Raw genomic sequence first — 25,186 nt, 5'->3', positions numbered from 1 at the left:
AGTCATCATGCTTTTTTTTTTTATAGTGTGTAAATAATATTTGGTTAGTTCCATGTCATGTGCTTTCCTGACTTTTATTGAATCCAGAATGTCCTACTACTCTCAGGCTAGTTAAGGATTGTTTCTTCCTTTCGAACATATCCTTGTCATATGTCTCCCACTGAAGGCCACTCAACCTCGAATGACTTGACCTCTCTCTATTCATGTCTTTTCTGTGTTGTTATCTCCGGAGGGTAAAAAAGTAACAAGGAGAGTACAGAGCAGCCCATCTGTTTTTAAACGTATTGAGTTATTTTATGCATGAAATGTGCAATAGAAATTAAATTGCCTTGCCTTGCCCAGAGAAAAGTGTTAACAACCCTGCCAAATTTTAATGATAATTTTTTTTTGCCAGGCATATAAGATAAGGCCTTAAACTAGTGGAAAACAAATCAAATGTCTCAGTTCTCAATTAATTAATCTGATTGTGTAAATCCGCACCACCACTGGACCCCCCCCCCCATTTTTTTTTCTCTCTCAATATTTTTAATACTGAATGTTGATCAGCATTTTGGGAAGATTTTTTGGCGGGGAGGTTATTTTAGTTTTTTTTTTGGGGGGGGGGGGGGGCACAAAACAAACACAAAAACGATTGAAAGTATTTTTTTAGATTTAAAAAAAAATCTGCATATGCCAAACGTGTATGCGAGGGTCCACTCAAGTCGATAACCCAGGTACGTCAACGTCACAGTAATGTTTTTTTTTTCTACTAATACATAATTTATCAATTATATTCAAAGCCTACTTCTTCCTACTCCTTGTTTTCGAACATGTGAATAAGTTATATTTTTATGTTTTATATGATTTTTAATATATTTTAGTGGATATATATATTTCCTTTTTTTTTTGGTATATATGTGTGTTTGAGGAATACAATTCATGCATTCATTCAAATATGTGGAATGTATTCGGAAACAAATCTCCGAATTCATTTTCAGGGTCTTCACGTATAGTAAACAAAGTATTACTACTTTCATTCGTTACTTTCACCACTCGCGTTGGTTAACAAAACCAATTCCTTCCGCCGCCACCAGGGGGCGTCACCGAGCCCAACACCACTGAGCTATTCCGCGTTGGTTGAGCCGCCGCAGCCTGACCGAGCAGCAGTGCAGTCGAGCCGGGGAGACGGTACCCACCGAACCGTCGTTTGACCAAATGAAGCCACCGTCCCTGGAGAACATAACATGTCTCCCCTAGTGATTATCCGCAAAATATAAGGCTTGCCGTTCCTTTTTTACTTTGTTTTGCGGGTTTCTGACGGTACGCGTCGTCGCTTACCCGTTTATCCCCCACTGCCGCCGCCGCCGCTTGGACCAGCACCTCCCGGAGGCTGAATGGAAGCCGAGGGAGCGGTCGGGCTGTCGGAGGCCAGGGACGGGAGTCCTCTATCCGGGGCCGCATCATCCGATGATGCTGACACGGTCGTCGGGGTTAGCTACGGACTGGACGCCGGAGACATGGGTAGGTTGGACCTCGACATGTTTTTCATGTATTCCATTCGTGTTTTTCTATGTGTCTCGTTAACATTTATTCGCCGTTTTTTAAAAATCGGATTCTGTGAGGAATTTAAGCAGAAAGCCCCGACTCATCTTTAGCCGCTTAGCTGTGCTAGCATCCGCTAGCTTAGCCGAGTGGATGAGGAGAGCAGGTGAAGCAAGCGTTTGGATTCTTCTCATGTGGAGTACATAACAACAGCACATTATGTTGGCGGCGCAATAAACAACACGTAAGAATTGATGTTAGAGATTATTTGGGAATGTTGGTTCGCATAAATGAGCCTAAAAAATTTAAAGGGGGAAAATACAGGGATTTTTTCTGAGCACCTTCGACCAAAGAGGGAGACATACTGCAGTGTGCAGGTTGAGACAAAAGTGGGAACACTTAAAAAGAAAAAAGTATAATTTGATTACATATGGTTGTTTTACCATCTTCCCCTTCCTTCGCACCCGTTTTTTATTTTTGCATCATAACTGCCATTCCTCCTAAACCTACTTTTTTTGCCTTCCTTCTTCTCTTTCTACTTTTTTTTTTTGAGAGCTCAGTATTGTTCATTCGGTAATTTTGCCGATTTGACATGTCATCATCATTGCGCTCTTTTTTTTTAATGTTTATTTTGTATGTGAGTGTCTGTGTGGGTGTGCCTGCATGTGAGTGTGTACTCATTAGTTCACTTAAAACCTATTAAAAATCCCATACCGTTCACGTAAACCGAATACTTCAGAATCCAGCTAGAGTCGTGAGGTTGTCAGGAGTCCAGAGGAAGGATCAAAGAAAAGAAAGGAAAGTGAAATCCAGCACCGACCAGACATTACCTACTACCCACCGGTCTCTTTCGACTTTCTGTCCTACCTTCCTGATCACTGTCATGCTTCCTTTGCCGCTTTTATTGTGTACAATGTTACCTTCCTTACCTCTGTCCTGCCCACCTTTCCTCAGACCCTCCTTTCTTCTTCAATCACACCTGTTTTTACTAGGGGTGTGCCAAAAAATCGATTCTCATAAGAATCGTGATTCTCATTTAGTACGATTCAGAATCTATTTTAAATGTCCCAAAATCTATTTTATTAAAATTATTTTATACCGTCTTCCCTTTGTTTGTTTGTGCCTTTATTGGGAGTGCTGTTCTTGTTGTACCCGATTTGCCCACTTAGGGGCAGTGTGGTTCCACGCGGTCTGATACATTGTTAAGTTGTAGTCACATTAGAGAGTAGAAGAAAAAAGTCACGATCAAGTTATTCAAAAAATAAAAAAATTCAGCGTGGAGCCGTTCTTTTGAGTGATAAAAGTGCCGCGAGTAGGGCACTAATTAGCATTAGCGAGTCAGACTGGAGTAGATCATTACAATTCCTTGCACATCTATAAATTGAAGCAAAAACCATTGTCAATCAAATCATTTTGTATCAAAAATCGTTCTTAATCAAAAATCGATTCTGAATCAAATCGCACACCCAAAAATCGGAATCGAATCGTGAGACATTCAAAGATTCCCACCCCTAATTTTTACCCATGCATGTTTCACCCTTCATTTGCGCAAACCTACTCTCTTTTTTTTTTGCCTTCCTTTCTTCCCTCAGACCAAATTGTTATTCACGCATCCTTACATAATTTATTTGTGGAAAAAAACAGCTTATCTGCTGTTTGCTTTCATCATGTTTCCTTACATCCTTGTTTTTTTCCTTTCTTCCTGTCTTCCTTCCGCCGCGCATCCTTCCATCCTTCCTTCCTTCCTTCCTCTTCTGAAACCTATTTTCCTGCCTTCCTTCCCTCATTCCCTCCATACTTTTTTCATCACACCTTATTTGTGCTTTCAGATTGTTCTTCCATCCATCATACCTGCTTTTTATTCATGCAATCTTCCTTCACTTTTCTGCATGCCAGATATTATGTTGGTCATCAATTCTGATGCACACATTTTCCTAAGACACAAAATAACGCAGACAATTGGGGTCCCCATTCTGTGTCTGTCGTTTGTGCAAAATGTTGGTGCCATTTATACAGAATTGATAGAACATATTGTCATTCCCGTTCCGAAAATTGGTTTAAAGTTTTTTCCTGCATACTGTATTCTTGGCCAAATTCCAGCTGCAGGAGTTCAATACAGGAGCAGTGAGCGATGATCGCAGTTATCATCCACTGACAGGAGTGTGCTTAGTAGAATTGAGTTTAAATGTCAGCTGCAGAGGCTCGGAGAGCTCCATTGAGCTCGCTTAATGTCACATCTTGTGCAATGTAATTGTAGGCTGCGGCGTTGAGCTCAGCTGGCCCCAATGTGAGAACTCACTGTTTACATGCGGTATGTGTGTGTTTGGAACAGCTGCCGGTTTTCATCAGAACTAGATAACATTTTTTTTTACAAACAAGCTAACCACTGGTAATTGATCAAATTAAAATAAAGTAAAACTACTCACCATTTAAGGACGTCCAACAGGAACATTATGAGAGAAATTAGTTTTTCCATGCTTGTTATTATTAGCCGGCCCCATTACATTATGCAGCTACATGCCGTTTGGTAACAAATTAATTCGGACGACAGTGGCATTTTTCGAGATACGAGTTGTCTCTTTGTCTTTAGTTGCACAGTTGTTAGAAGTGCCAGTTATGACAGCGGTTTTACCAGATAGTGAATCATTTTCACTAAAAAGTCTTAACTGCTTGCTTTCCAGAGTTTTTGTTTTTTTTGCCCATCCCAGTTGAATTTGACTGTAAAACCAAACGTACATCAAATAGAATGACGCTATGGCATTCATTTTGTCTTCTTAAAGAATAAGATTGACGTTTCTTTTTTTTTAGTCTTCTCATACCTTTCTGAGAGTTTCAGCTGTCGCTCCAGCCTTTGTGACAGCTTTGACTGAAAAAAGAAACTTCAAAACCTATTTACGTGTTGTGTGAGTACCAAAGCACTTTAACTTTGTCCCCTAGCTTAATGCTAACAAGCAATGTAAAACTCCATAGACTGGCTAACACAATTAGCATTGATGTGGCAGTAATTAATAACTTTTTTTTTTTAACTAGGGCTGAAACTGTCTGCAAGTTAAGAGAATTCTTTCTTCACTGGAAAAACAAAATGACTGAAAAAAATTAATTTCAAGCCTAATTACGTGTTGTGTGTACCAAAGCACATTAACTTTGTCTCACTAAAGTCCCCTAGCTTAATGCTAACAAAGAATGTAAAACTCCATAGACTGGCTAACAAAATTAGCATCAGTGTGGCAGATTTTTTTTTTTTTTTTAAAGCTATTGAACGTAGAATATTAAATTTTGAATCGCTACTGCCACCCGCTGACAAAAAATGAAACTCCACATACCGTTCTTTCTTCACACTGTTGCGTGAGGTTTAAAAAAAAATAAAATAAATAAAACATTCTGTAAAGTCGCAATTAACAATCAATGTCTGATTTAAATTGGTTAATTTAACAACATTGCCCTTGAGAAATTGAACTGCGTTGAAACGAGTATCATATTTTACTTTTAAAGATCCCGGAAGATTCTGAAAGGAGGTAATGAATTCAATTCTTGCTCCTTTGCTTTTTTTGCTGTAGGGTGCGAGGCCTTTCAGAATTGCTGAAAGAAGCGCAAATGGGCCGGCAGTTCCATCTGCTCTGTCCTGATGTGTCCTTTTGCTATTGCATGCTCACTCTTCCTCCATCCCTCCCTAACCCGCTGCCGGATTGTATAAGTAACATTTGGAGCTTTGTTTGACGTCACGACGAAAGAATGTGGAGGGTGACGCAGTTTACTTAACATCATGACTTTTGGCTTGAAGTGATCGCGATTTGAATGGAATACAAAATAAGTCGGGTTGCCACAAATTAATCTTTTTAGAATTAGATGATCCAATCCAGTCATCCAGCCTCAGTCCATTACTGCCAAGGTTGTTTTTACCCTAAATGGCAGCTCGTCAGTATTCGCTGCCTTGTTTTGTTTCGACACGCGATAGCTGCCTGTTCACGTGGTGAAAAGAAAACAAGGATTATGTGCTGGTGTGGTGTCTTTAAAAGTGCACTTGGCTTCAAGGTGTGTCGTAGTCAGGTACAGACACGAGTTTTGCTTCTTTTGCTGTTTTGGTTGCGCTGCTTCATTCGCTCATCGCTCGCAAACTCTCTTCCTGTTTCCGTGCGTGGGAAGAATCTTTTTGTCTGTTTTGTTTATGAATATATTATTGGACAAATGGTAATAAAACAAACACATAATAAGCACTTAGGAACTCAGCACGCAGAATGCAGGCACTCTACTCTACATTCTCATTTGCTGACACCCATGTCACTCACCTTTTAGAGCTGTACACACTCAGTATTATGGTGTGGAACGAGAGAATGGTAACTCCAAGCTGATAATAATAATAATAATAATAATAAAAATACCTGCACTTCACATGTACATGTCATTGTGTTTAATATTGCAAAATTTGTTTTTATCCGATTACTCAAATAATCGATACTCGATTCTAAAAGGCAGTTGCCGCCTAGAAAGAACCTGTGTTTGTTGGTTACTCATTTAACATGTGCAGGCACAATGACCTAGTGTTGTTGTTGTCGTTATTGTTTAGGCTAATGTCTTCCAAACCTTATTTGACTTTACTTTGCCAAAGTGCATATTTCAAATTAGAAAAATGTACACTGCCAAGCAAGAGACACCAAAAGAATATATAGCATGAAATAATGATGAGCTTGTCTGAATTTATGCACACATTTTGTGCATTGATCATTTTGATTGATTTCTTGTAAATTAATTATGTTTTTAGGCCATGAAGTGAAATCGGATAATTTCCCCGCATTGGTTTGGAATGTCGTGCTTAGGCCGTGTATCCATGTCGCACGTTTGTGTGCAGGTTTGAGGGGCTTTGTCGTGTGAGCAGCTTACACCCGCCTGACTCACTGACGCTCTCAGCAATAACTCACCGTTAAGTCCAGTGCGCCTCCATTCAGCCGCACTCGTCTGTGATGTCTGTAAAAGGATGTTTCTCTCTTTAGCTGACAGCTTTCCTCCATTTTTGGAAGGTCAGTAAAGCTCGGGAATGAAAAACAAAACAAAAAAAACAGTGTGAAATTGCATAAGAGGCGGAGCTCTGCCTGTGTGTCCTTTGTGCCGCGAGGACTGAGCTGATTTGAGCTCTTTCCTTCGAGAAAAGGGTAGAAGCCTCCCAAATCTGACAGTCTGTCCCCCACGGACACGGTCCAAGACGTCCCCAAGCTTCCTGGTGGCGCGTCACTGTCATGCACACCAACAACAATAGTTTATTCATAAATGTAGGGTCAAAATTGCATTTCTTTTTGCACATTATTATTTTTATTTTTTACAAATCTGCCAATCTGTTTCAGGTAATACAGGTCAACTGAAATTGACGAGATCTGCCCCGATTTATTTTCCAACCATGTGATTGGTTGATGACTACTCTCATACTGGCCTTTCTTGGGTTATAAATTGCACAAATATAATTCATATTTGATATGTATAAGTCAGGCTGAATTAGGTTTAAAAGATGGAGTGCTTCAAAGTTAGAAAAATCGTAATATATAATACATATTTTTTTTTCCCTCTCCGCCAGCTGCAGATGGCAAGTTTTTTATTAGGCCGGCTTGCGTCGCTCTCTCTCTCTCTCGCGCTCTCTCTCTCTCTCGCACTCTCTCTCTCTCTCTCGCACGCACACGCACACGCACACTAACACATACACACGTACACACATAGTGTATTATCCAAGGGGTGTGATCTGCTCTGACAGCAGAGGACAACCCAGCTTTGACCCGCTGCACACCAGGAATCACAATCAGGAAGTAACATAAGTTGCGAGCTGTACTATCTACGACTGCAACTAACCTTTTTTTTTTTATATATATATATATATAATCAATGAATCTGTCAATTATTTTTGTTGATGAATCAGAATTTCAAACCAATTTTAATTTCCATACATGTATTTAAAAATTATTTCATATTGAAAGTGCAGAAAATATGCAAACATAAAGTGATGAAAACGTAATTTCAGGAACATCCAACACAAGTTGATCATTCTTTGTAAATGTCTTATTTTAAGAAACCGCCAAGAAAATCAGTCTACTTTCAAGGAGGATTTGAGAGATCTGACAATATTTGCTGTTGATTTGGATCATTTTAAATGAAACAAGGCCTCTAAACGATTATCAAAATAATGATCAATTAATTGAATAATCAATGAGTTGCCCATCAATCGTTGCACCTCTAAAAATATCATTGCAAATTACTCCTACTTCCTGCTCGTACTTCCTAGTAAGTAATTGGCCTCGTTGTTCTGCCCCTAATGGATGCGTGCATCCTGGAGGCTCGGAGCACTTTGACCCAATTGTTTTGTCCTGGCAAGAAAACTGAAGACAAATCGATAGCCGGAGCTCCATCACTCGGACAAGATAATTAACCATCACCTCAGTGACAGCTCCTTACTTAGCTCGTCCTCAGGGGCGATCTGCTATCGACCTGTTCTTGTGGTGTATTATAGTGTTTATGCTCCATTTTCGGATTTTTCATGCAGACTCGCAGGCAAATGAGCGGGCTGACAGTTGCTGTTCACTCTACAAGCGAGCACGTCAGTTTGTTGTGTCTCACATGTTGAATCCTGGCACACGTGTATGCTTAGAAAAAAAAAAAGCGGAATATAGTACAAAAGCTTTTAATAATAATAATAATAATAATAAATGTAATTCATCAGCGCCTTTCAAGACACCCAAGGACACTTTACAGCACAAAGAAAACTAAGACAGTTAAAAACAAACCCCCAAAATTTGGGCAGAAAAAAATAAAAATAAATAATAATAATAATTTAAAAAACAATATTACAATTTTTTTTATACAGTAATCCTTGCGTATTCATGGCCCAATATTCACAATCTCCCACGAATAGGACAGGCGTTGTCTTACGAGACATCTTATCTAAGTTACAAGAAAAATGAAACTAATGGACAACACAATAAAATTACTATAATGGACATTTGATTTCAAAAATTCCTTAAGCAATTGAATTTGGCAGATTTTTAATTTTTTTTAATTTTATTGCTAAATAGGCATGGGCTGATATTAGATTCTGACAATATGATAAGAGTGAGCAAAAATGTTGTGGCATCACGGTATAAAATGACAGCTCTAAAATGACCCCTGTTGAAATATTGTATGAATTAAAAACAGCATTTTTTTTCCCCCATTAACCACTTCTTCTTCTTTCTTTTTTTTAAACAAAATATTTAATCGTTTTTATTCTTCTTCGTCCCATCACTGATGGGCTACTCATGTTGTCCTTGTTGTTAGCACAATTATTATTATTTTTAATTTATTTTACTTAAAGGACAATGCACATTTATCAGAGAAAAACACATCTAGGGTTGCCACGTCTCTCTGACAGCCAGCATTAGAGTATTGAAACCTTGATTTTTTTTTTTAAAGCACTGGGCATGCCTAATTTGAATGTTTATTAGCATTTTTGGGGGGGATAAAAAAAATCCCTCCCGCCCAATGCATTTGGATGTTCTGCAATTATACGCAGATGTTTGCTATTTGTGGGCTGGCCAAGTCTCTGTCCCTTGTAAGTAGCGAGCTTTTGCTGTAGTAGAAGAAGAAATAGAAGAGGCTAGGCTAACTGTTACCTGGGAACTACATAGTGTCTGAAATGTGTTCTCCTTGTCATTTGTATTTGTAGATGACTTCTGAGACACCATACGCACAAGGATTTGCCTTTGTAAATATTCACCAGGTTTATAATGCGGGGGGAATAAAATCACATTTAACACACTCGCTAATCGCTTAGGATAATCTTTTCAAGTCATCCAACAATAGAGTCTTTTTTGGCTTGCTGGAGGCAGGGGATAACGCTCAAATTTGGCCCTATTGTTGCTACGCGCGTACCCGTTTTCCTCTCACGCACTCGATTACCTTCGCATGCATAAACATGGCGGCGCAACCGCAAGTCAGATGCATAACATACACTGTCAAGCATGGCCAATTGACCCGAAGCAGCCGATTGCACGCCAGCTCTCACATGGAAACGCAGACGCAAACAAACATCAGGACGAAAAGGAAAAAAAGCACATTTGCAATCGCAAAACATTCCCTCTGTTCTTCCATTTCATCACATTTGAGCACGGCTGCTGCCATTGTACGTGCGTGTGTGTGCCTGGCCGTGTTCATTCTTGTGTGACCGTGTGTGACAGTGGGGAAGCGAAGGAGAGCATGAGGAGGAGGAAGAGGAGGAGGAGAGGAGGAGGGGTGAAAAACAGGTTCTGCTGTTGTCACATGAGCGGTCCACGAGAGGCAGACGAGAGAGAGGCTGCACACTCAAGCTGCTGCTGTGCTTATCATTTGATTCACTCAGTCTCTCCAATAGATGACAACTAATCACCATTTAGTCTATCCATTTTTCTATGCCGCATTTCCTCATCATGGTTTGGAATCTTTCCTGAAAGGAGCAGGGGGTACACATGAATTGCTTGCCAGCCAATCACAGGGCAAGTATAGGCAATTAAAGATTCCCACTCACATTCACACCTATGGACGATTTAGAGTCTTCAATGAACCTAACACGAATGTTTTATCTTTTTATATGGTTAGCTGATGATGAGACTTACTTATATAATAGCATTGTGGTCAAATGGGGCATTAAATACAGTATGGAACAGTGGTGAGAGAAAAAAATACATTTGTGTCTTTCAGATGCCGCAAGGAAAGCTTTCATCACAGAGGTAATTCGGATTCATCATCATACTAGCCGTATTATGTTTTGCATGCTACTTGCATTCCATTTGGCCAAATTGATTTGCATATGTAATTAACATTTAATTGTTATGCTCATACTGTACGGAGCAGTCACATCCTTTGCACCCCGTGCGGTTATTGGCTTGGAGTCTTGGCCATCACCACCATTCCTTCTGTGGCAGCATCACAAAATATGTGCAGAAAAGAAGTATCCATAAAAAGGCTTAACACACAGTTCATCTTTTTTTTTTATGCATCTTTGCCTCAAAGCGACTCTATTGATAATGAAATGCTACCAACCGATTGGCACTTTTACTCATCAGCAGTCTTTCTTGCTTGTCAGATGCCGTCCTCCTCAGGCCTTCCTGGTCAGGGGAAGAAAATCGGCCACAGAGGGGTGGATGCATCCGGAGAAACCACTTACAAAAAGGTTGGGCTAAATCCACATGTGGAATGTGGATAGATATTTAAAATCATGCAGTATATTACGGTATGTAAAAATAAAAAAATAAAAGATCTACAGTAATGTCCGTAAAAAATTCTGTTCACATGAAAACACCTTCAAGCATATTTTGTCCAATCAGAATACATTCCGATACATCTGTATTATATTGAGTTTTAATGATAGTGTATGAAATGACGCTCACTTATACAGCTCCCCGAGGTACGACATCAGTATATATATTTTTTGCCTGTACGTGCCAAGAAATAAAATGAAATAATGTGATAATTATGATTAATGATGATGTGATTATTAGACATGTTTTGTTGCTAAATAACCTTGTAAATAGTGTAAGTGCATGAGATAATGTCACGTTTCAAACGTTACAAGGGGAAAAATAATCTTTTGCCTGTCTCCTACTTTCTAAAAACAAAAGCGCAAAAATATTCATCAACGACGTTGTATTTGTTACTCTACCTAAATGTAAGAAACAATTACTGATGGTTAGTAGAACCTCCAAGGTCAAGTGGGATCTGTTACAATGTATTAACTCATTTACTGCCAGCCCAGTTCAAATGGATTTTTGACGTTTATAGCCGTCAATGGCACTAAATGAGTTCATTTGCTTTTCCTTTCTCGTCGTAAATCATGTAAAGCAATCATCCAGGGTCAACAAATTCCCAACATACAATCTTTATTAACATTACAGGCAATGTTTCAAGTCGCGCTTAAGCAGTGTATGACCGATCAAACCTTTCAACCAACCTCCTCCGTAGACCACGTCCTCTGCCCTGAAAGGAGCCATCCAGCTCGGCATCGGCTACACGGTCGGCAACCTGAGCTCCAAGCCCGAGAGGGATGTGTTGATGCAGGACTTCTACGTGGTGGAGAGCATCTTCTTCCCAAGGTCTCAACCTTTGGGTGCAAAATATGAATTGGTCTCTTCTATCCATATTTTCAACACCGTGTTATTTGTGCCCGGGGTGCAGCGAAGGGAGCAACCTCACGCCGGCCCATCACTTCCCAGACTTCCGCTTCAAAACGTACGCTCCTGTGGCCTTCCGCTACTTCCGAGAACTCTTTGGCATCAGGCCGGACGACTACTTGGTAAGATGGCTGTGAACGGCATCAGATGAATGGCAGCCAGAGGGGTGATCGTCGTGTCCTTCGCAGTACTCTCTGTGTAACGAGCCATTGATCGAGCTGTCCAATCCCGGCGCGAGCGGCTCCGTCTTCTATCTCACCAAGGACGACGAGTTCATCATCAAGACGGTCATGCACAAGGAGGCGGAGTTCTTGCAGAAGCTGCTGCCAGGCTACTACATGGTAGGGGAGCATGCGGTGTGCACGTTTTCATTTGGAGTTTTAGATGTCATTTGTTTTTAGAGTCAAGTGAGTTTGTTTTATTTATTCGGTGACGGTGCAAATATGAATTAGCGCTGAACAATTCATCAAATTTAAATTGACATTGCAATCTAGTAGGATGCAAGTTTCAAATAGCAAAGGCTGCAATTTAGGGGCACAAAAACGGCTTTATTTTAATTGGATGGTAGGCTTTATTTTTTAATATGTACTACATATATATATTTAAAAAAAAAGGCCTACCAGCCAACTCAAATAAAATATATATGCATATTTAATTTATTCATGTAGTTTCTAGATGAAAATTCAGTGCTTGAAGGGGAAGTCAACCCAAATTTGTTTGTGGAATATGAGTTAAGCAGCTAAATCCATCTGAGGACAGCCATTTTGTCACAGGTAATAAAGGTGAGCTGTCATTGGTCGTTACCTGAGCAGCTGTGATGCCATTTTCAGTCGACAGTAAGTGGCAAAATGGCCGCCCTCTGAGATGGATTAAAAACGGGTGGATTTTGCTGCTTAATTTAGATTACTAAAAATTAGGGGTGTCAGTCGATTACAATTTGTAATCGTAATTAATTGCATAGATTCACTAGTTAACTCACGATTAATCACAAATTTTATATCTGTTCTAAATGTACAATAAAAAATTTCTAGGTTTTCATACTCTTGTTAACAAAAGTGAGGACATTTTTTTTTTAACTAATAGAAATAGTTCAAATGAATTTTTGACGTCTATAGCCGTCAATGGCAGTGAATAAGTTAAGTAAGAAAGAATGCATGGGAAGAGGATTTTGGAGAGAAAAAAAATCACATATTAAATATGCAATCACAATATTGAGGGGGGAATTTTTTTGGGGACTTTTTTTCAAAAATGTTCACCCCTCGTGTGAATGGTTGTCTGCCTCTATATAAGTGCACCGTGATTTGCCCAAACTCAGCTGGAGTAGTCTCCAGTTCCTTATGGCCTTGAACAGGATAAGCGGCGTAGCAAATAGATCAATCTAGTCCGCCAGTGTGTATTGGATAAACCGTACTATTACCAAAAGTAATATTTTTAATGCTAACATGTAATTATGCTAAGTCATGCATATAGATGAGTCTTTACAATCAGATTGTAGGTCATAGCAGTTCTCTTACTGATATCACTTGTGACAATTGCTTCAGCCCTGGAGCTGTAAGTCTGCTAAAAAAGATAAAACCCTATGCCAAGGTCAAGACACACACACACACACACACACGCTGAGGGACACAAGAAGCAAATTAGTAAGCGTTGTTACATGCAGTCATCTCCACACGACTGTCGCGGCTGACTGACGTGACGCCCGAGGGCCGACTGAGCAGGCTGTCTTTGGGCTGCATGCGGCTCACGGTGACGTAACCGCCTCTCTCTGTCTACTGTGTGATATGCTCCATCCATCCTCACGCACACATCTTATCGCTCTTTCGGCCGCTCTCACTCTCAGCGCAGCTTATTTTCCTTTTTATCTGTCGTACCCGTTAATCCGCATTCACATCCCGCGCCCAGCCCCCAACTCTTCTCACGTGGCGTGTTGTACAACTTCTCTCCGGGCCCTCTGTGGCTGCCGAGGGCACGACATGCTCTTTCTGGCTCGCTGGTATTATGTCGCTGTACTTTTTCACATTTATCCTTGTCGCCATCAATGTATATTACTCATGCAGGGCACGTTTGAACTCGCGTCTGTTTTACAGATATAAATATACCAAAAAATAATAGCTTAGTGCTAAACTTGGCTCAACAAAAACAACACATCTACTCAGTCGTCCACATGACGCCAACTATGGTGATTCCAAATACTGGATCCAAGTTTATTTTCTGACATGGCTCTGTAGTAATAAAAAAAGAAAAAAAAAGAATGGTCAAATAATTTTCTTTTCTCCTTCCAGAACTTGAACCAGAACCCTCGCACCCTGCTGCCCAAGTTCTTCGGCCTCTACTGCGTGCAGTCGGGCGGCAAGAACATCCGCGTGGTGGTGATGAACAACGTGCTGCCCCGCGTCGTGCGCATGCATCTCAAGTACGACATGAAAGGCTCCACCTACAAGAGGCGAGCGTCCAAGAAGGAACGCGAGAAGGCCCGGCCCACGTTCAAGGACCTGGACTTCATGCAGGACCTGCAGGACGGACTCATGCTGGACCAGGACACGTACAACGCGCTGGTCAAGACGCTGCAGAGGGACTGTTTGGTAAGTTGGTGAGGGATGGGAAGTAAACACATCCGAGTGCTTTGTAGTCCTGTCTTTGTACCTCCAGAAGGGGGCACGAGTGGTACAATTATCCAAAATTATCTTTGACTTTGAAAACGTCTAATGATAATCTTAGAGCCAGAAATTGAACTAAAATGTTATCGAAGGAAAACTGTTGTGGAACACATTTAATCAATACAATTATATTTCTAATATTAGACTCCAGCTTCTTCTGACCAGAAGCAGAGTAGAAAATGGACAGATCGACTTTTAATTTTGATTGCTATTAAATGTTTTTTAAATAAATTTCACATTAATTTATTAATTATTAATTTACAGGCTTAGTTATTACTCATTGCACTGTGCAGCCAGTTCATCAAGTTCATTTAAGTATCATCACACTAATAATAATAAAATAATAAAATATATATAAAAAATATTTAATAATAAATTAATTGTACATTAAAGGAGAAGTCAACCCCCCCAAAAAAATGATTGACAATAATATGTTCTCTGCAGCCCCACTAGTCTAAATACGGTATTTTGGTTAATATTGCTTTTGTGAAATATGAGTTAAGCAGCAAAATCCAGCAGTTTTTATCCAAATAAGGCGGTGGCCATTTTGCCACTTGCTGGCAACTGAAAATTACATCACTGTTGCACAAGGTAACAACCAATCACAGCTCAGCTTCAGAAAACAGATGAACTGTGATTGGTTGTTGCCTGAGCAACTGTGATGCCATCTTAAGTCGACAGCAAGTGGCAAAATGGCCGCCCCCTGAGATGGAAAAAAACGGCTGGATTTTGCTGCATAACTCATATTCCACAAATGTAATATTAATCAAACTGTCATGTTTCAACTCGTGAGGTCACATATAACATATTGTCAAGAAATGTTTAAGGTTGACTGTTTTCATGCACCCTGAGCCTGTCATTCCATTTGTTCAGGTGCTGGAAAGCTTCAAGATCATGGACTACAGCCTCCTGCTGGGCGTTCACAATATGGATCAGGCGGAGAGGGAGCGGCAGATGGAAGGCTCCCAAGGCGACAGCGACGAGAAACGGCCCATGGCCCAGCAGAAGGCCCTCTATTCCACCGCCATGGAGTCCATCCAGGGCGGGGCCGCCTGCGGGGGGTCTATTGACACTGAAGACACGTGAGTGGGGCCAATGAGATGCCAGAATTATGGCAAACTACATTTTGCGCTTATCTGTCAATTTGCATTGGATTATGTTGATGATTATATTTTATAGCTAATGTAAATCCCAAAATTCACAATTATCTTCATGTAAACACACACACACAAAACAAAATCCCTCAATGGAGTGTTTGTACTCGTCTTTTAGGATGGGTGGCATCCCTGCCGTGAATGGGAAAGGAGAACGACTTCTGCTTTACATTGGCATCATTGACATCTTACAGTCGTACAGGTAAGCAGCACAGGAATCGTCCCCTTGGCTTTGTACGCACATGCACAGCCGTCAGCGTTTTCTTGTGTTGCATTTCTTTGTCTGCGCAGGTTAATCAAGAAACTGGAGCACACGTGGAAGGCATTAGTGCACGACGGGGTGAGTTTTTAACAACGCTTTAGCAAACACCGACTCACCTCTGAGCAGGCGTCGACATCGCTTCGCGCTTAAGATGGCTGCCGTTATTCATGGGTTACAACATTTGGAACCCAATATCAAGAGAATTCTGACTTTATGTAGAAATAGTAATGAGTCACTACTTTGTATCTTTAAGTGATGTGTCTTGATATTCCTTAAGATTTGGGGTCAGCTTTTATATGGGATCACATTAGGTTGTGAAGGTGCCAGGTGTACATAATGTGAGGAGAAAAGCCGAGAAGGGTCAGTGCAGTCAAGACTCGGTGTTGTTCTCCCTCCAAGCGGACCAAACAGTGCCACCCATCAGCCTGCTGGAGAATCAATAATGTCTGCCACTGTTTATGCCTGCGCTTTGTCTGTCTAGTGGCTTGACCTAGAGACATACATTACTGAAATGGAGCACAAGGAGAATTAATAGATCGCTTAATCTGCAAGTACTTCATTTTAAAAAAAAAAATTTATATCTCATTAATCTCTCCCCGTCTCACCCGCAGGACACTGTCTCGGTCCACCGGCCTGGATTCTACGCCGACAGGTTCTTCAAGTTCATGAGCAGCACCGTTTTCAGGAAGAGCTCCTGTGAGTCCATTCCGCTGCCTTACATAGTCAAAGCACTGCCGCGAGGTGGAAATAACAGATAGTCTTCCAGCGGCCTTATTCGGTGATGCTTTAGGTCGCGTGAGAGAGTTCAGCTGCCCTTTTTGTTTCACTTTCTAATGAAAAGATCAAGTAGGAGAGTCTTAAAATCCCGTCCGTCATAATCACACTCGGACATGGTTCCTCAGTTAAATGATTGGGAGTCAGTTCAGGAAAATGTCTTAAACACCATAAAGGGAACGCATTAGAACCAATTCACTCTCAAATAATAAAATAGTACAACTTTGTAGTATGATAACCAATGTTTCCTCCAAGTGCATTAAAACAGATTTTAACCTGAGCTGTATTGGCATTATTAATTTAAAATCAGCCCAAACATTTTCTTTACAGTAATAATATGTTCCATGTTCCCTCACTAGTGTCAACACGACATTCTGGTTAATATTGCGTTTGTGGAATATAAACTAAGCAGCAAAAAAAAAAAAAACTGTTTTTTTCCCCCTCATTTCAGGAGGTGGCCATTTTGCTACTTTCTGTTGACAAAAAAAAAGACATCATCACAGTTTGGTCATGTGACGTTCACAAGCTGAGCCGTGATTGGTTGATACCTGAGCAACTATGACGTCATTTTCAGTCGACAGCAAGTGGCAAAATGCCCCCCCCACCCACCCCCTTGAGACAAAAGTGTTGATATAATAATGTTACAATAGCCCACATATTGAGGACCTTCATGTTTCCATGTGTTTTTAATGTGCATTTTGCAGCTTTGAAATCATCTCCATCCAAGAAGGGCCGAGTGTCACTTACGGTGCCAAAGTGCGGCGGTCCCGGCGCGGCCTGGTCTGTCACTCAGCTGCCCTGCGAGAGAGACGAGAACATCTACGACCTGAGAGGCGCCCGCAGCTTCCCGACTCTGGAAGACGAAGGTAATTGCGTTGTTTCGACTCGGTGGACACGCCATTAAGTACACGTCCATCCTCCACATACGTCTAACATTAACATTAGCCAACCTTTGATTTTAATTGAGCTCTTGTATAGGCTCTTATTACATTGTTCACGTGTACCTAATGTTGTGTGCACATCTAAGAATAACACAATACAAACTGAATTGGAATTTGACGTTTGTAGTTATTTCTCCTGTATTGTTCCAATCGTCTTTTTCTGTACAATTTCCAGGACGAGCCGATCTGCCATGCACGCCTCCGTCGTTTGAGGAGGCCACCACGGCGTCCATCGCCACCACCCTCTCTTCCACCACCTCTCTGTCCATCCCTGAGCGATCTCCCTGTGACACCGGCGAGCACCCTCGCTACAGGTAGCAGCATCCTGACGTGCGCCGTTGAAGTACAAAGTGGGCGGCAATAATCCCAGCTTTGCTGGGCTCTGTATGAAAGTCGTGTATCTGGTTGGCTCTTATCTCTTCTCTGATTTTCCAATTTTGCGGGATTTCTGCTTTATCTTGACATTGTCTCATTTGTCCACAGAAGGCACACCCAGTCTCTCAGCCATGACGGAAGGTAAAATGGTGGCATTGGAATGTGTTTGTATGAATACATGCAGTCACGTGTGTGTGGGTGTGTGTGTGTGTGTTCATATGTGCAGAACCCAGGAGGAGCTGCGTGTGCGTGAGGAGGACCAGCAAACCATCACTGTGGAAGTGGAATTAAAGCGACATGACAGTGAGCCCAGCATCTTCGTCCCGGAGCCTTCGCCTGAACCAAGGTACAGCAGCTGCGCTGTGTCTTTGTCATAGTGAAACCCCCAATATCCCAGGGGGGGGTGGATTCATACACTCGGATGTTAAATGCCCATTTCCGTGCAGTCTGTTGACAAAGCACCAAGTGGACCATGACGCCATGTTGCACATGCTCCTTTCCCCTTCTCAACATAGCTCGTGTCTGACCCCAATATAACGTAAATATGATGGCTCTAATAGCGCTGCCGGGAGATTTTGGCTCAAATTTGGGGTAGGGCAGTGGTCCTGGGGGCCTGAGGCTGCTCCCATAACGCCACCATGACCTGATTTTTGGCACATTTTGACCTGATTTTTGTTGCAGCTGAACAAAAAAATGCTCTAATCTCATCGCTCTACACTACAATTAATCTAAGGTGATGACAACGAGGAGGGGAGGGCAGAGAGGTTATTTATCAGAACAATTCATTGCTCTTCCACTAGATGGCAGAAGGTAGAATAAACCTGTGTATCCCACCATTGCCATTCATATAAATTCATGGCTTCTTGTAAATATATTAGCTTTGTGTTCTATTCTATTGAATTATTTCGCACTGACATGAGATCATTATTTAAGCATGTGCCATGAGAGATTTTTCTAATTTCTCTTTGCTCAAAAAAAGGTTGGGTTACTTCAAATTGCTCCTATGCTGGAGGATCTCCTTAAAAGGTGTACCTAATGTTGTGGCCAGTTCATTTAAATCTGACCAAGAGAGCAAAGACAAACATCTGCATGGCAACCTTTCGACTTTGTTTATCCCATCAGCCAATCAGGTCTCTTGTTGATACTGCGCTGCACAAAGCACCGGCAGTGGAGCTGGCAGAGCAGTGCGGATGTTCCTAATCCGTGTTTACGAACAACAAAGGATCACGGGGGCACGACAGCTGGCAAAACACACTGACACAACGTGGTCCTTTCTTTGATTCCAGCAGTGACGCTCAGAAGGCTGCCGCTGCACCTTCCGCCTCTTCTCCAGCCCCTGAAGCCGCCTCTTCCTCCTCCTCGCCCGCCACTATCGCTCCTGCCTCTGCCGAGGCATCTAGAGCCACTCCGTCCAGTCCCAAACTGGTGGTGGTGGTGGAGGCGGAGACAGCCAGCCACGCGTCGGGCTCGGGGTGCACCAGCCAGGCTTCAGTGGACGACGAGGACGACGTGCCGGTCACGGATATCTACTTTGTAAGACCGCACACTACTGTACACTTTAAAGATGACATCAAGTGTTGAAGCTGTGTAATGCGCTCCCGCGGTGGTGTTGACGGGCCGTGGCACTCTCGGGCGTGTGTGTGTGCTCAGCTGCACACTTATTGGCTCTTTTTAGTCTTATGCCGGGCACAAAGATGGACAGAAAAACCAAATATTAATATATTAAAAATTATTAAATATATGAATAATATAATAAGATTAAAATATATATTGCTCCCATTTACATGCGCATCACAATGAATCCGAATATTATACAGTCTATTTTAAATTTTTCATTTACAATTAATACCTTTAAAAACTATTTTTTCCACTTGCTGTTGACTGAAGATGACGTCACCTGTGCTGAGGAAGGAAGTAGCTAACGACCAATCATGGTTCAGTTTGCTGACCAAACACAGAAAACAGGTGAACCATGATTGGTCGTTAGCTACTTCCTTCCTCAGCACAGGTGACGTCATCTTCAGTTGACAGCAAGTGGAAAGATGTGTTTTTAAAGGTATTAATTGTACATGAAAAATAATACTGCTGAAATAGGCTCAATGAGTCAAGTATTCCTTAAATTCAAGTTATATTATTGTAATGACAAACATACGCCAGAGGATGGCAGTGTTGCTTCACTTTTGGATTTGCGATCAGCACAGCTTTTAAGTGCAAGGTGCAAATTTGGGGTTAAGACAAGTTGGAAAGGTTCAGGCACCTGTGTTGCAAATTTTGCGATCGTAAGTAGAAGTGTATGTTGCGATTGTGATAAATTTGCACTGCATCCTATCTAGAGGTGTTTCTAGTATTGTTACATGTGTATTTAATATCTCTTAGTACCAAGTAGTACAGTTCTACAATCACAATAATAAACATTAAAATCTCAATCAAAACTCAGCCTTATTTTGGAAAAGCAGATAGAATGTGCAAGTGTGCCTAATGTACTACATGGTACAGGTATTATCTCTTTGCATGTATGTACGTGTATTTAAAGATCACAAAAGCGTGTTGCCGAAGGGGACGTCTCGTTTCCATTCTCACCTCAGCATGCCGCCCTTGTCATGTCACCTCTTTCCCTCTCTCTTCTTTTCACATCTGTGTCCATTTGTCATCTTCCGCTTCCACTGTTGTTGTCATCAGTTCCCCGACGGAAGGACTTGGGTGGTCCCACCTCTCCGACAAAGGGGCAAGTGGCGGTCCGGCTGGCCAGTAAGTGAGCTGTAGATGGCAGCTGGGCCTTGTGTTTGATTAGAATTGGTGGTGTGCGCAGTTTTCACAGTCAGCTTGTAGTCACATTGTAGAACCTAATGGAGCGCAACTGAACCTCCAAAGTGGAGCACAATCTGTTCCATGACTTTGGTTGAACTAAAGTAAAACTACTCACCTGACAGACATGTAATGGAAAATCAATACAGATATTGCAATTTTTCTTCATTTTTAACATATATTACAACAAGCCATTTGGACCTGTCTGAGGATTTGTTTTAGACTTTTAGTTTCCAGGTAAGCAAACTGATATCATGTGGACTAGCCATGCCTTTTGCCCCCCCCCCCACACACACACATTCTTCATCCTCCATCACTCACCCCGCGCACAACCTCCTCGAAGACATTTGACTCCAACACACTGTGTGATAATCGCTGCTTCTGAACAACATCTGGCTTCAAAGATTAACACAAGCTGTCTGGGCGACATTTCCCCCCTTTATGCATCCCTAACTTTCATTTCCTGTCTTGTCTTTTCTTCTCCTGCATCTTTCTTCCTGCCTGCCTGCCACTGCCGCCGCTTATCTCTGTGCCACTGGCCCTCTCCTCTGTCCCCCTGGCGCCCTCTGCTGTGCTTGGCGTGTAAAAACAAAACAAAACAGCAGCCTCCAGAGGACAGGACCTGGGTGTACTCTCCGCTACACTATGGCTCAGAGTCTAAGGCCCTGCCAGATGGGGATTGGGAAAGAGAGACAGTAAGTGAGAAGCATCCGACTAAAAAATAAATAAAAAATACACAGTGACGGAAGACTCCTCCCCATTTTATTGAAAGCAGTTCTAATGCTTCTCAGGTCCCATCGAACCCTCCCCACCCCGCGCATTGTAGCATTCATCCAGGTGCAAATGGTCACTGAGTTGTGACTATTTAGTGCACAAGCGGCCACCATGTGTCTCTTCAACCGCAAGCAGCATGCACCATGCCGCATCTTGTCATCAGCCTGCTCAAATGAACCAAATAGGCAAAAGAATGGTTTCACCCAAGGGTGGGCAACCGGCAGCCTGCCGCATCATTTGATCCCTACCAATTATGCAATTCTATAGACAAAAAAACCCTCAGAGGAGCTTTTGCAATAAGCCAAAAACCATTTAACACATTATAGATAATACAGTGGTGCCCTGACTTATGAGTTGAATTGATTTTGTGACACTCTTATTTCAAAATCATCTTTCTATATTACAATGAATGGAAATTGAATTAATTCATTCCAAACCGCCATAAAACACTGACATAAGTAAAATAGCAGTCTAATATTGTGCTGTATAAAACCAGAATCACTGCATGGATATCTATAAGAACACTAGATGGCTCAAGGTGGAGTCGGGAGCGTCGTCACTGGTCGGCAATCTTAGGACAGGGGACTGCTCAGGTGCGTTGTGCTGTAGTCCGTGGTGATTCACCCACGCAAATGCTCCTAACTCGCTGAATTCTTGACAAAACCTTATTAACGGGATTCTGACTGAATTTTTTAATCTAAAAAAAATAAAATAAAAAACGTGACAAAGTTGTTTGCGTCATCTCTTGTGTCATGTCTGACAACAAAAATGGAAAACGAATTGAGCAATGTACAGTTTTTTCAAAGTGCTGTAATGTTACGAGTGATCGAGCAGCCCTGTCACAAAATGGCCGCCCTATGAGTGCGTTACTTCTCATTAGCTTACGGACAAGCCATCTATGTTTTTATAAGAGATCTATGATTTTCAGTAGTCGAACAAGCGACAGTTTGTAACTCAGAAAAAGTCATTGTTGCACTGCTGTACTGTATTTTTCTCTCCCTCCGATGACTTACTGAAATTACATCTGATAGGAAAATGGTTTTCAACTCTTTGGCTTCACTGAAAGAAATTTGCTGTTTTGTAAACCCAATGACGAATTTCATTGGTTCGTCCTATGAGCCGAATCCCCGTCTATGACGAAAGTGGGTGCGGCTTGCCAGGCTAAAGTGTTGGTATGCTAACATAATGTAAGGAAAGAAAGTGCGTCACCTAGTGGGGTTGCTAATATTAGCATACCAAAAGTGAACCAGTTAGCATTGTTGTCAATTCTCATTGCAAACAGTGCCTCACTATAGGTCAACATACTGTTTTAAATCCCCGTAGCTCAACTGCTAAAAACTGCTAACTTATCCAAAGTATCTTTTGATCTATTTTTTAATACATTGAATACTTATTCATTCATTCACTGTGTGTGTCCTTTCTCCTACAGTAAACCCTGTTAAGTGACTGAAAGGCATGAAGGGGATCGTCCAGCCAAAGCCCAAAACCTGCTCAACGGTTGAAGTGCAATCTTTTTGTCTCGAGTGGGGGGAGAAATCAACAGACTGGCGTAGCAGACAGGTCCCTGCCATTTACATATGATACTTGTGTTTACGTGTGACATAGTACAAGTATGCTCGTGTGTTCTATGTTTTTGATGTGACACACCTACAGTATTGTCTTATGTCTTATTTCACATAAACATGGAACAGACTCGTTTTCATTTGCCCCGAGGCGGTTATGTCGGAGCATGACATGTCGGTGTGGAAAACCATTGTCACATATGTAAAGTAAAAGGATGTGTCATTTGCCTTTTATTTAGTCAGATCATGATACGATAGATTATTTTACAAATGGTGAACAGTTGCCTCTCTAATATGGCTGCCTCGTACACGCATATTGCCAAGCGATGTGGGGTATTTAGGGGTTAAACACCTGTGGGTTAAAGCAGCAATCCTTTTCATTTCAAGTTATATTTGAATTGAAAATTATTAATACTGTATGTATTACTCTGCATATTTTTTTATTTATTTTAAATGTTCCACGTTTTAAACAAATAGCTTTGATCATTTTGGTGCATCTGTCCAACTTTCGTTGATATATTTCCCTAAATTGTTGCCTGACTTCTAATTCGACGCCTCTAATAGACACCGCCCTTATTTTGTGTAAATAAGGTTATCCTTTAATAATAATAATAATAATAAATAGGGATTTTGCCCAAATGAGCTTGACAGATGGGACAGATTGATGATCATTTTTAGTATTTTTCATGATAAAAAGGTTTGTAGTAGAGTTATTTATTATTATTATTATTGCCAACAATTGGAATATTTATTGTTCATTATTCTCCATTCTGATAGGCATCTTCAAGACTGAGTGACTAATTTTACTTTATCTTAGTTTTATTAGACAGTGCAGTACTTAAACTTGTATGGTAGTACTCAAATGTTACTTCAAACTGTAGCATTGATCAAATCAAATTAGGCTTATTTCAAAATATATATAATAATAATAAACTAACATTTTAAAAAGCTGACAGTTTGACTTCGAAACTGATTATTTCACTACATATTTCCAGTAAGAAAATTAATAGAAAGAATGTGTTTGGCTATATTAACAGACCCTCACAAATGGTCACTTTTTATTTTTATTTTTTATGTTTGTATCACAAATGCCAGTGTATTGCTCACAATGTGTATTCAATCTACTGTCATCAAAGATGGAAAGCATAGCAGCAATATTTTGTACAGTCCTCACTTCCCTTTCCTTTCAAATTGCCTTATTGGATGATTTTCTTTCACTTGTGCAGTGCTATTTATTTTTCTTTCTTGTCATTGTGCTCCTGAGAATGTGTACATAATAAAAAAAAATAATATATATATATATATATATAGAAAGATATACAGATATATTTTCCATCGGAAATGGAGAATGTTATTTTTCTTTGGTTTTATTTTTGCTGCTTGGCCGAGAGACGATTGCAATCTGTGTAATTTGCTGAGTCGTGTTCTTCTGTATCGAGAAGGAGCTGCATGCAGCTGTTGGGTGGATTTTACTGTACATGCAAACCAGTAGGGATTCTTCCAATTTGTTCATTCTGTGTTGTGTGTGTGTGTGTGTGTGTGTGTGTGTGTGTGTGTGTGTGTGTTGTGTCATCCAGTAGGGAGAGTCCATTACAGACATAGCATGGTATAAAAAAAAAAGAAAAAGAAAATGAATAATGCATATCAGAAATGTGTATTTATGTATATCTGTGTATATTCCATCTATTTATACATGAGCATAAATAGATGGCTGTAAATGTATATATGTGTGAATGTGGCGTGTCTTTGGACTCAATCAGAATGAATATGAAATAAAGCAGTTCTATGAATTGTTCAATGCACACAGTTTTATGTTTTTATTAGTTTGAAATAAGGGTTTTAAATCAGGGTTAGGGTTTCCAAGTAGGGTTCTGGTTTCAAATTAGGGTTTGAAACTTGAGTTACGGTGGGTGGGGCCATCGATGGGCAAGTTAAATTAAAACCTCTGTGGAAAATAAATGCAAATGAAACTGAGAGGAAGGAAGTACGTGAAGAAGAGCAGATACCCCAGAATGGAGCCCTGGAGCACACCTCCAGTGGCTGGAGAGGGATCGGATGAAAAATTATTTCGCTGAATAAATTGAATACGGTCTTTGAAGTTTGAGCGGAGCCAGCCTAAGGTGTTGTAGGCGATGCCAATGCAGGAACCAGAGACAGCTGCAATAAGAAGGTCATTGTTGATTTTGATCAGATGCAGTTTCATT

General features: G+C 41.0%; 1 protein-coding gene across 7 annotated transcripts; it reads left to right on the top strand.

The window, feature by feature from the left end:
- Nucleotides 1–1,090: 1,090 nt before the first annotated feature.
- On the top strand, nucleotides 1,091–24,784 carry pip5k1ca (phosphatidylinositol-4-phosphate 5-kinase, type I, gamma a). 7 transcript variants are annotated; one of them, XM_086088280.1, is made up of 19 exons: nucleotides 1,091–1,500; nucleotides 10,210–10,238; nucleotides 10,595–10,681; nucleotides 11,470–11,600; nucleotides 11,683–11,800; nucleotides 11,867–12,019; nucleotides 13,961–14,260; nucleotides 15,209–15,417; nucleotides 15,608–15,691; nucleotides 15,781–15,829; nucleotides 16,363–16,447; nucleotides 17,230–17,391; nucleotides 17,642–17,780; nucleotides 17,950–17,982; nucleotides 18,068–18,187; nucleotides 19,131–19,374; nucleotides 20,521–20,589; nucleotides 21,252–21,341; nucleotides 22,850–24,784. In XM_086088280.1, exons 1-19 carry the CDS (start codon nucleotides 1,374–1,376, stop codon nucleotides 22,850–22,852), a joined length of 2,232 nt encoding a protein of 743 aa, XP_085944406.1. In that variant the 5' UTR covers nucleotides 1,091–1,373; the 3' UTR covers nucleotides 22,853–24,784. The 7 variants fall into 7 exon arrangements, with proteins under 7 accessions (XP_085944406.1, XP_085944405.1, XP_085944404.1 ...); XM_086088279.1 differs by having other exon boundaries at nucleotides 19,128–19,374; XM_086088278.1 differs by having other exon boundaries at nucleotides 19,128–19,374; nucleotides 21,249–21,341.
- The last annotated feature ends 402 nt before the right edge of the window (nucleotides 24,785–25,186 follow it).

Source organism: Leptonotus elevatus, chromosome 11 (assembly GCF_054856555.1).
Source record: "Leptonotus elevatus isolate MCC_2025b chromosome 11, RoL_Lele_1.0, whole genome shotgun sequence".
In the NCBI taxonomy this organism is placed as follows: domain Eukaryota; kingdom Metazoa; phylum Chordata; class Actinopteri; order Syngnathiformes; family Syngnathidae; genus Leptonotus; species Leptonotus elevatus.
The sequence above is the reverse complement of the archived record's forward strand: the minus strand, read 5'-3'. Positions and strand labels throughout refer to the sequence as shown.

Coding starts and splice junctions, on each gene's coding strand:
- pip5k1ca (XM_086088278.1), top strand. CDS start 1,374: ATGGAAGCCGAGGGAGCGGTCGGGCTGTCGGAGGCCAGGGACGGGAGT. Junction 12,020..13,960: donor TGCTGCCAGGCTACTACATG/GTAGGGGAGCAT, acceptor TTCTCCTTCCAG/AACTTGAACCAGAACCCTCG. Junction 17,392..17,641: donor CCCGACTCTGGAAGACGAAG/GTAATTGCGTTG, acceptor TACAATTTCCAG/GACGAGCCGATCTGCCATGC.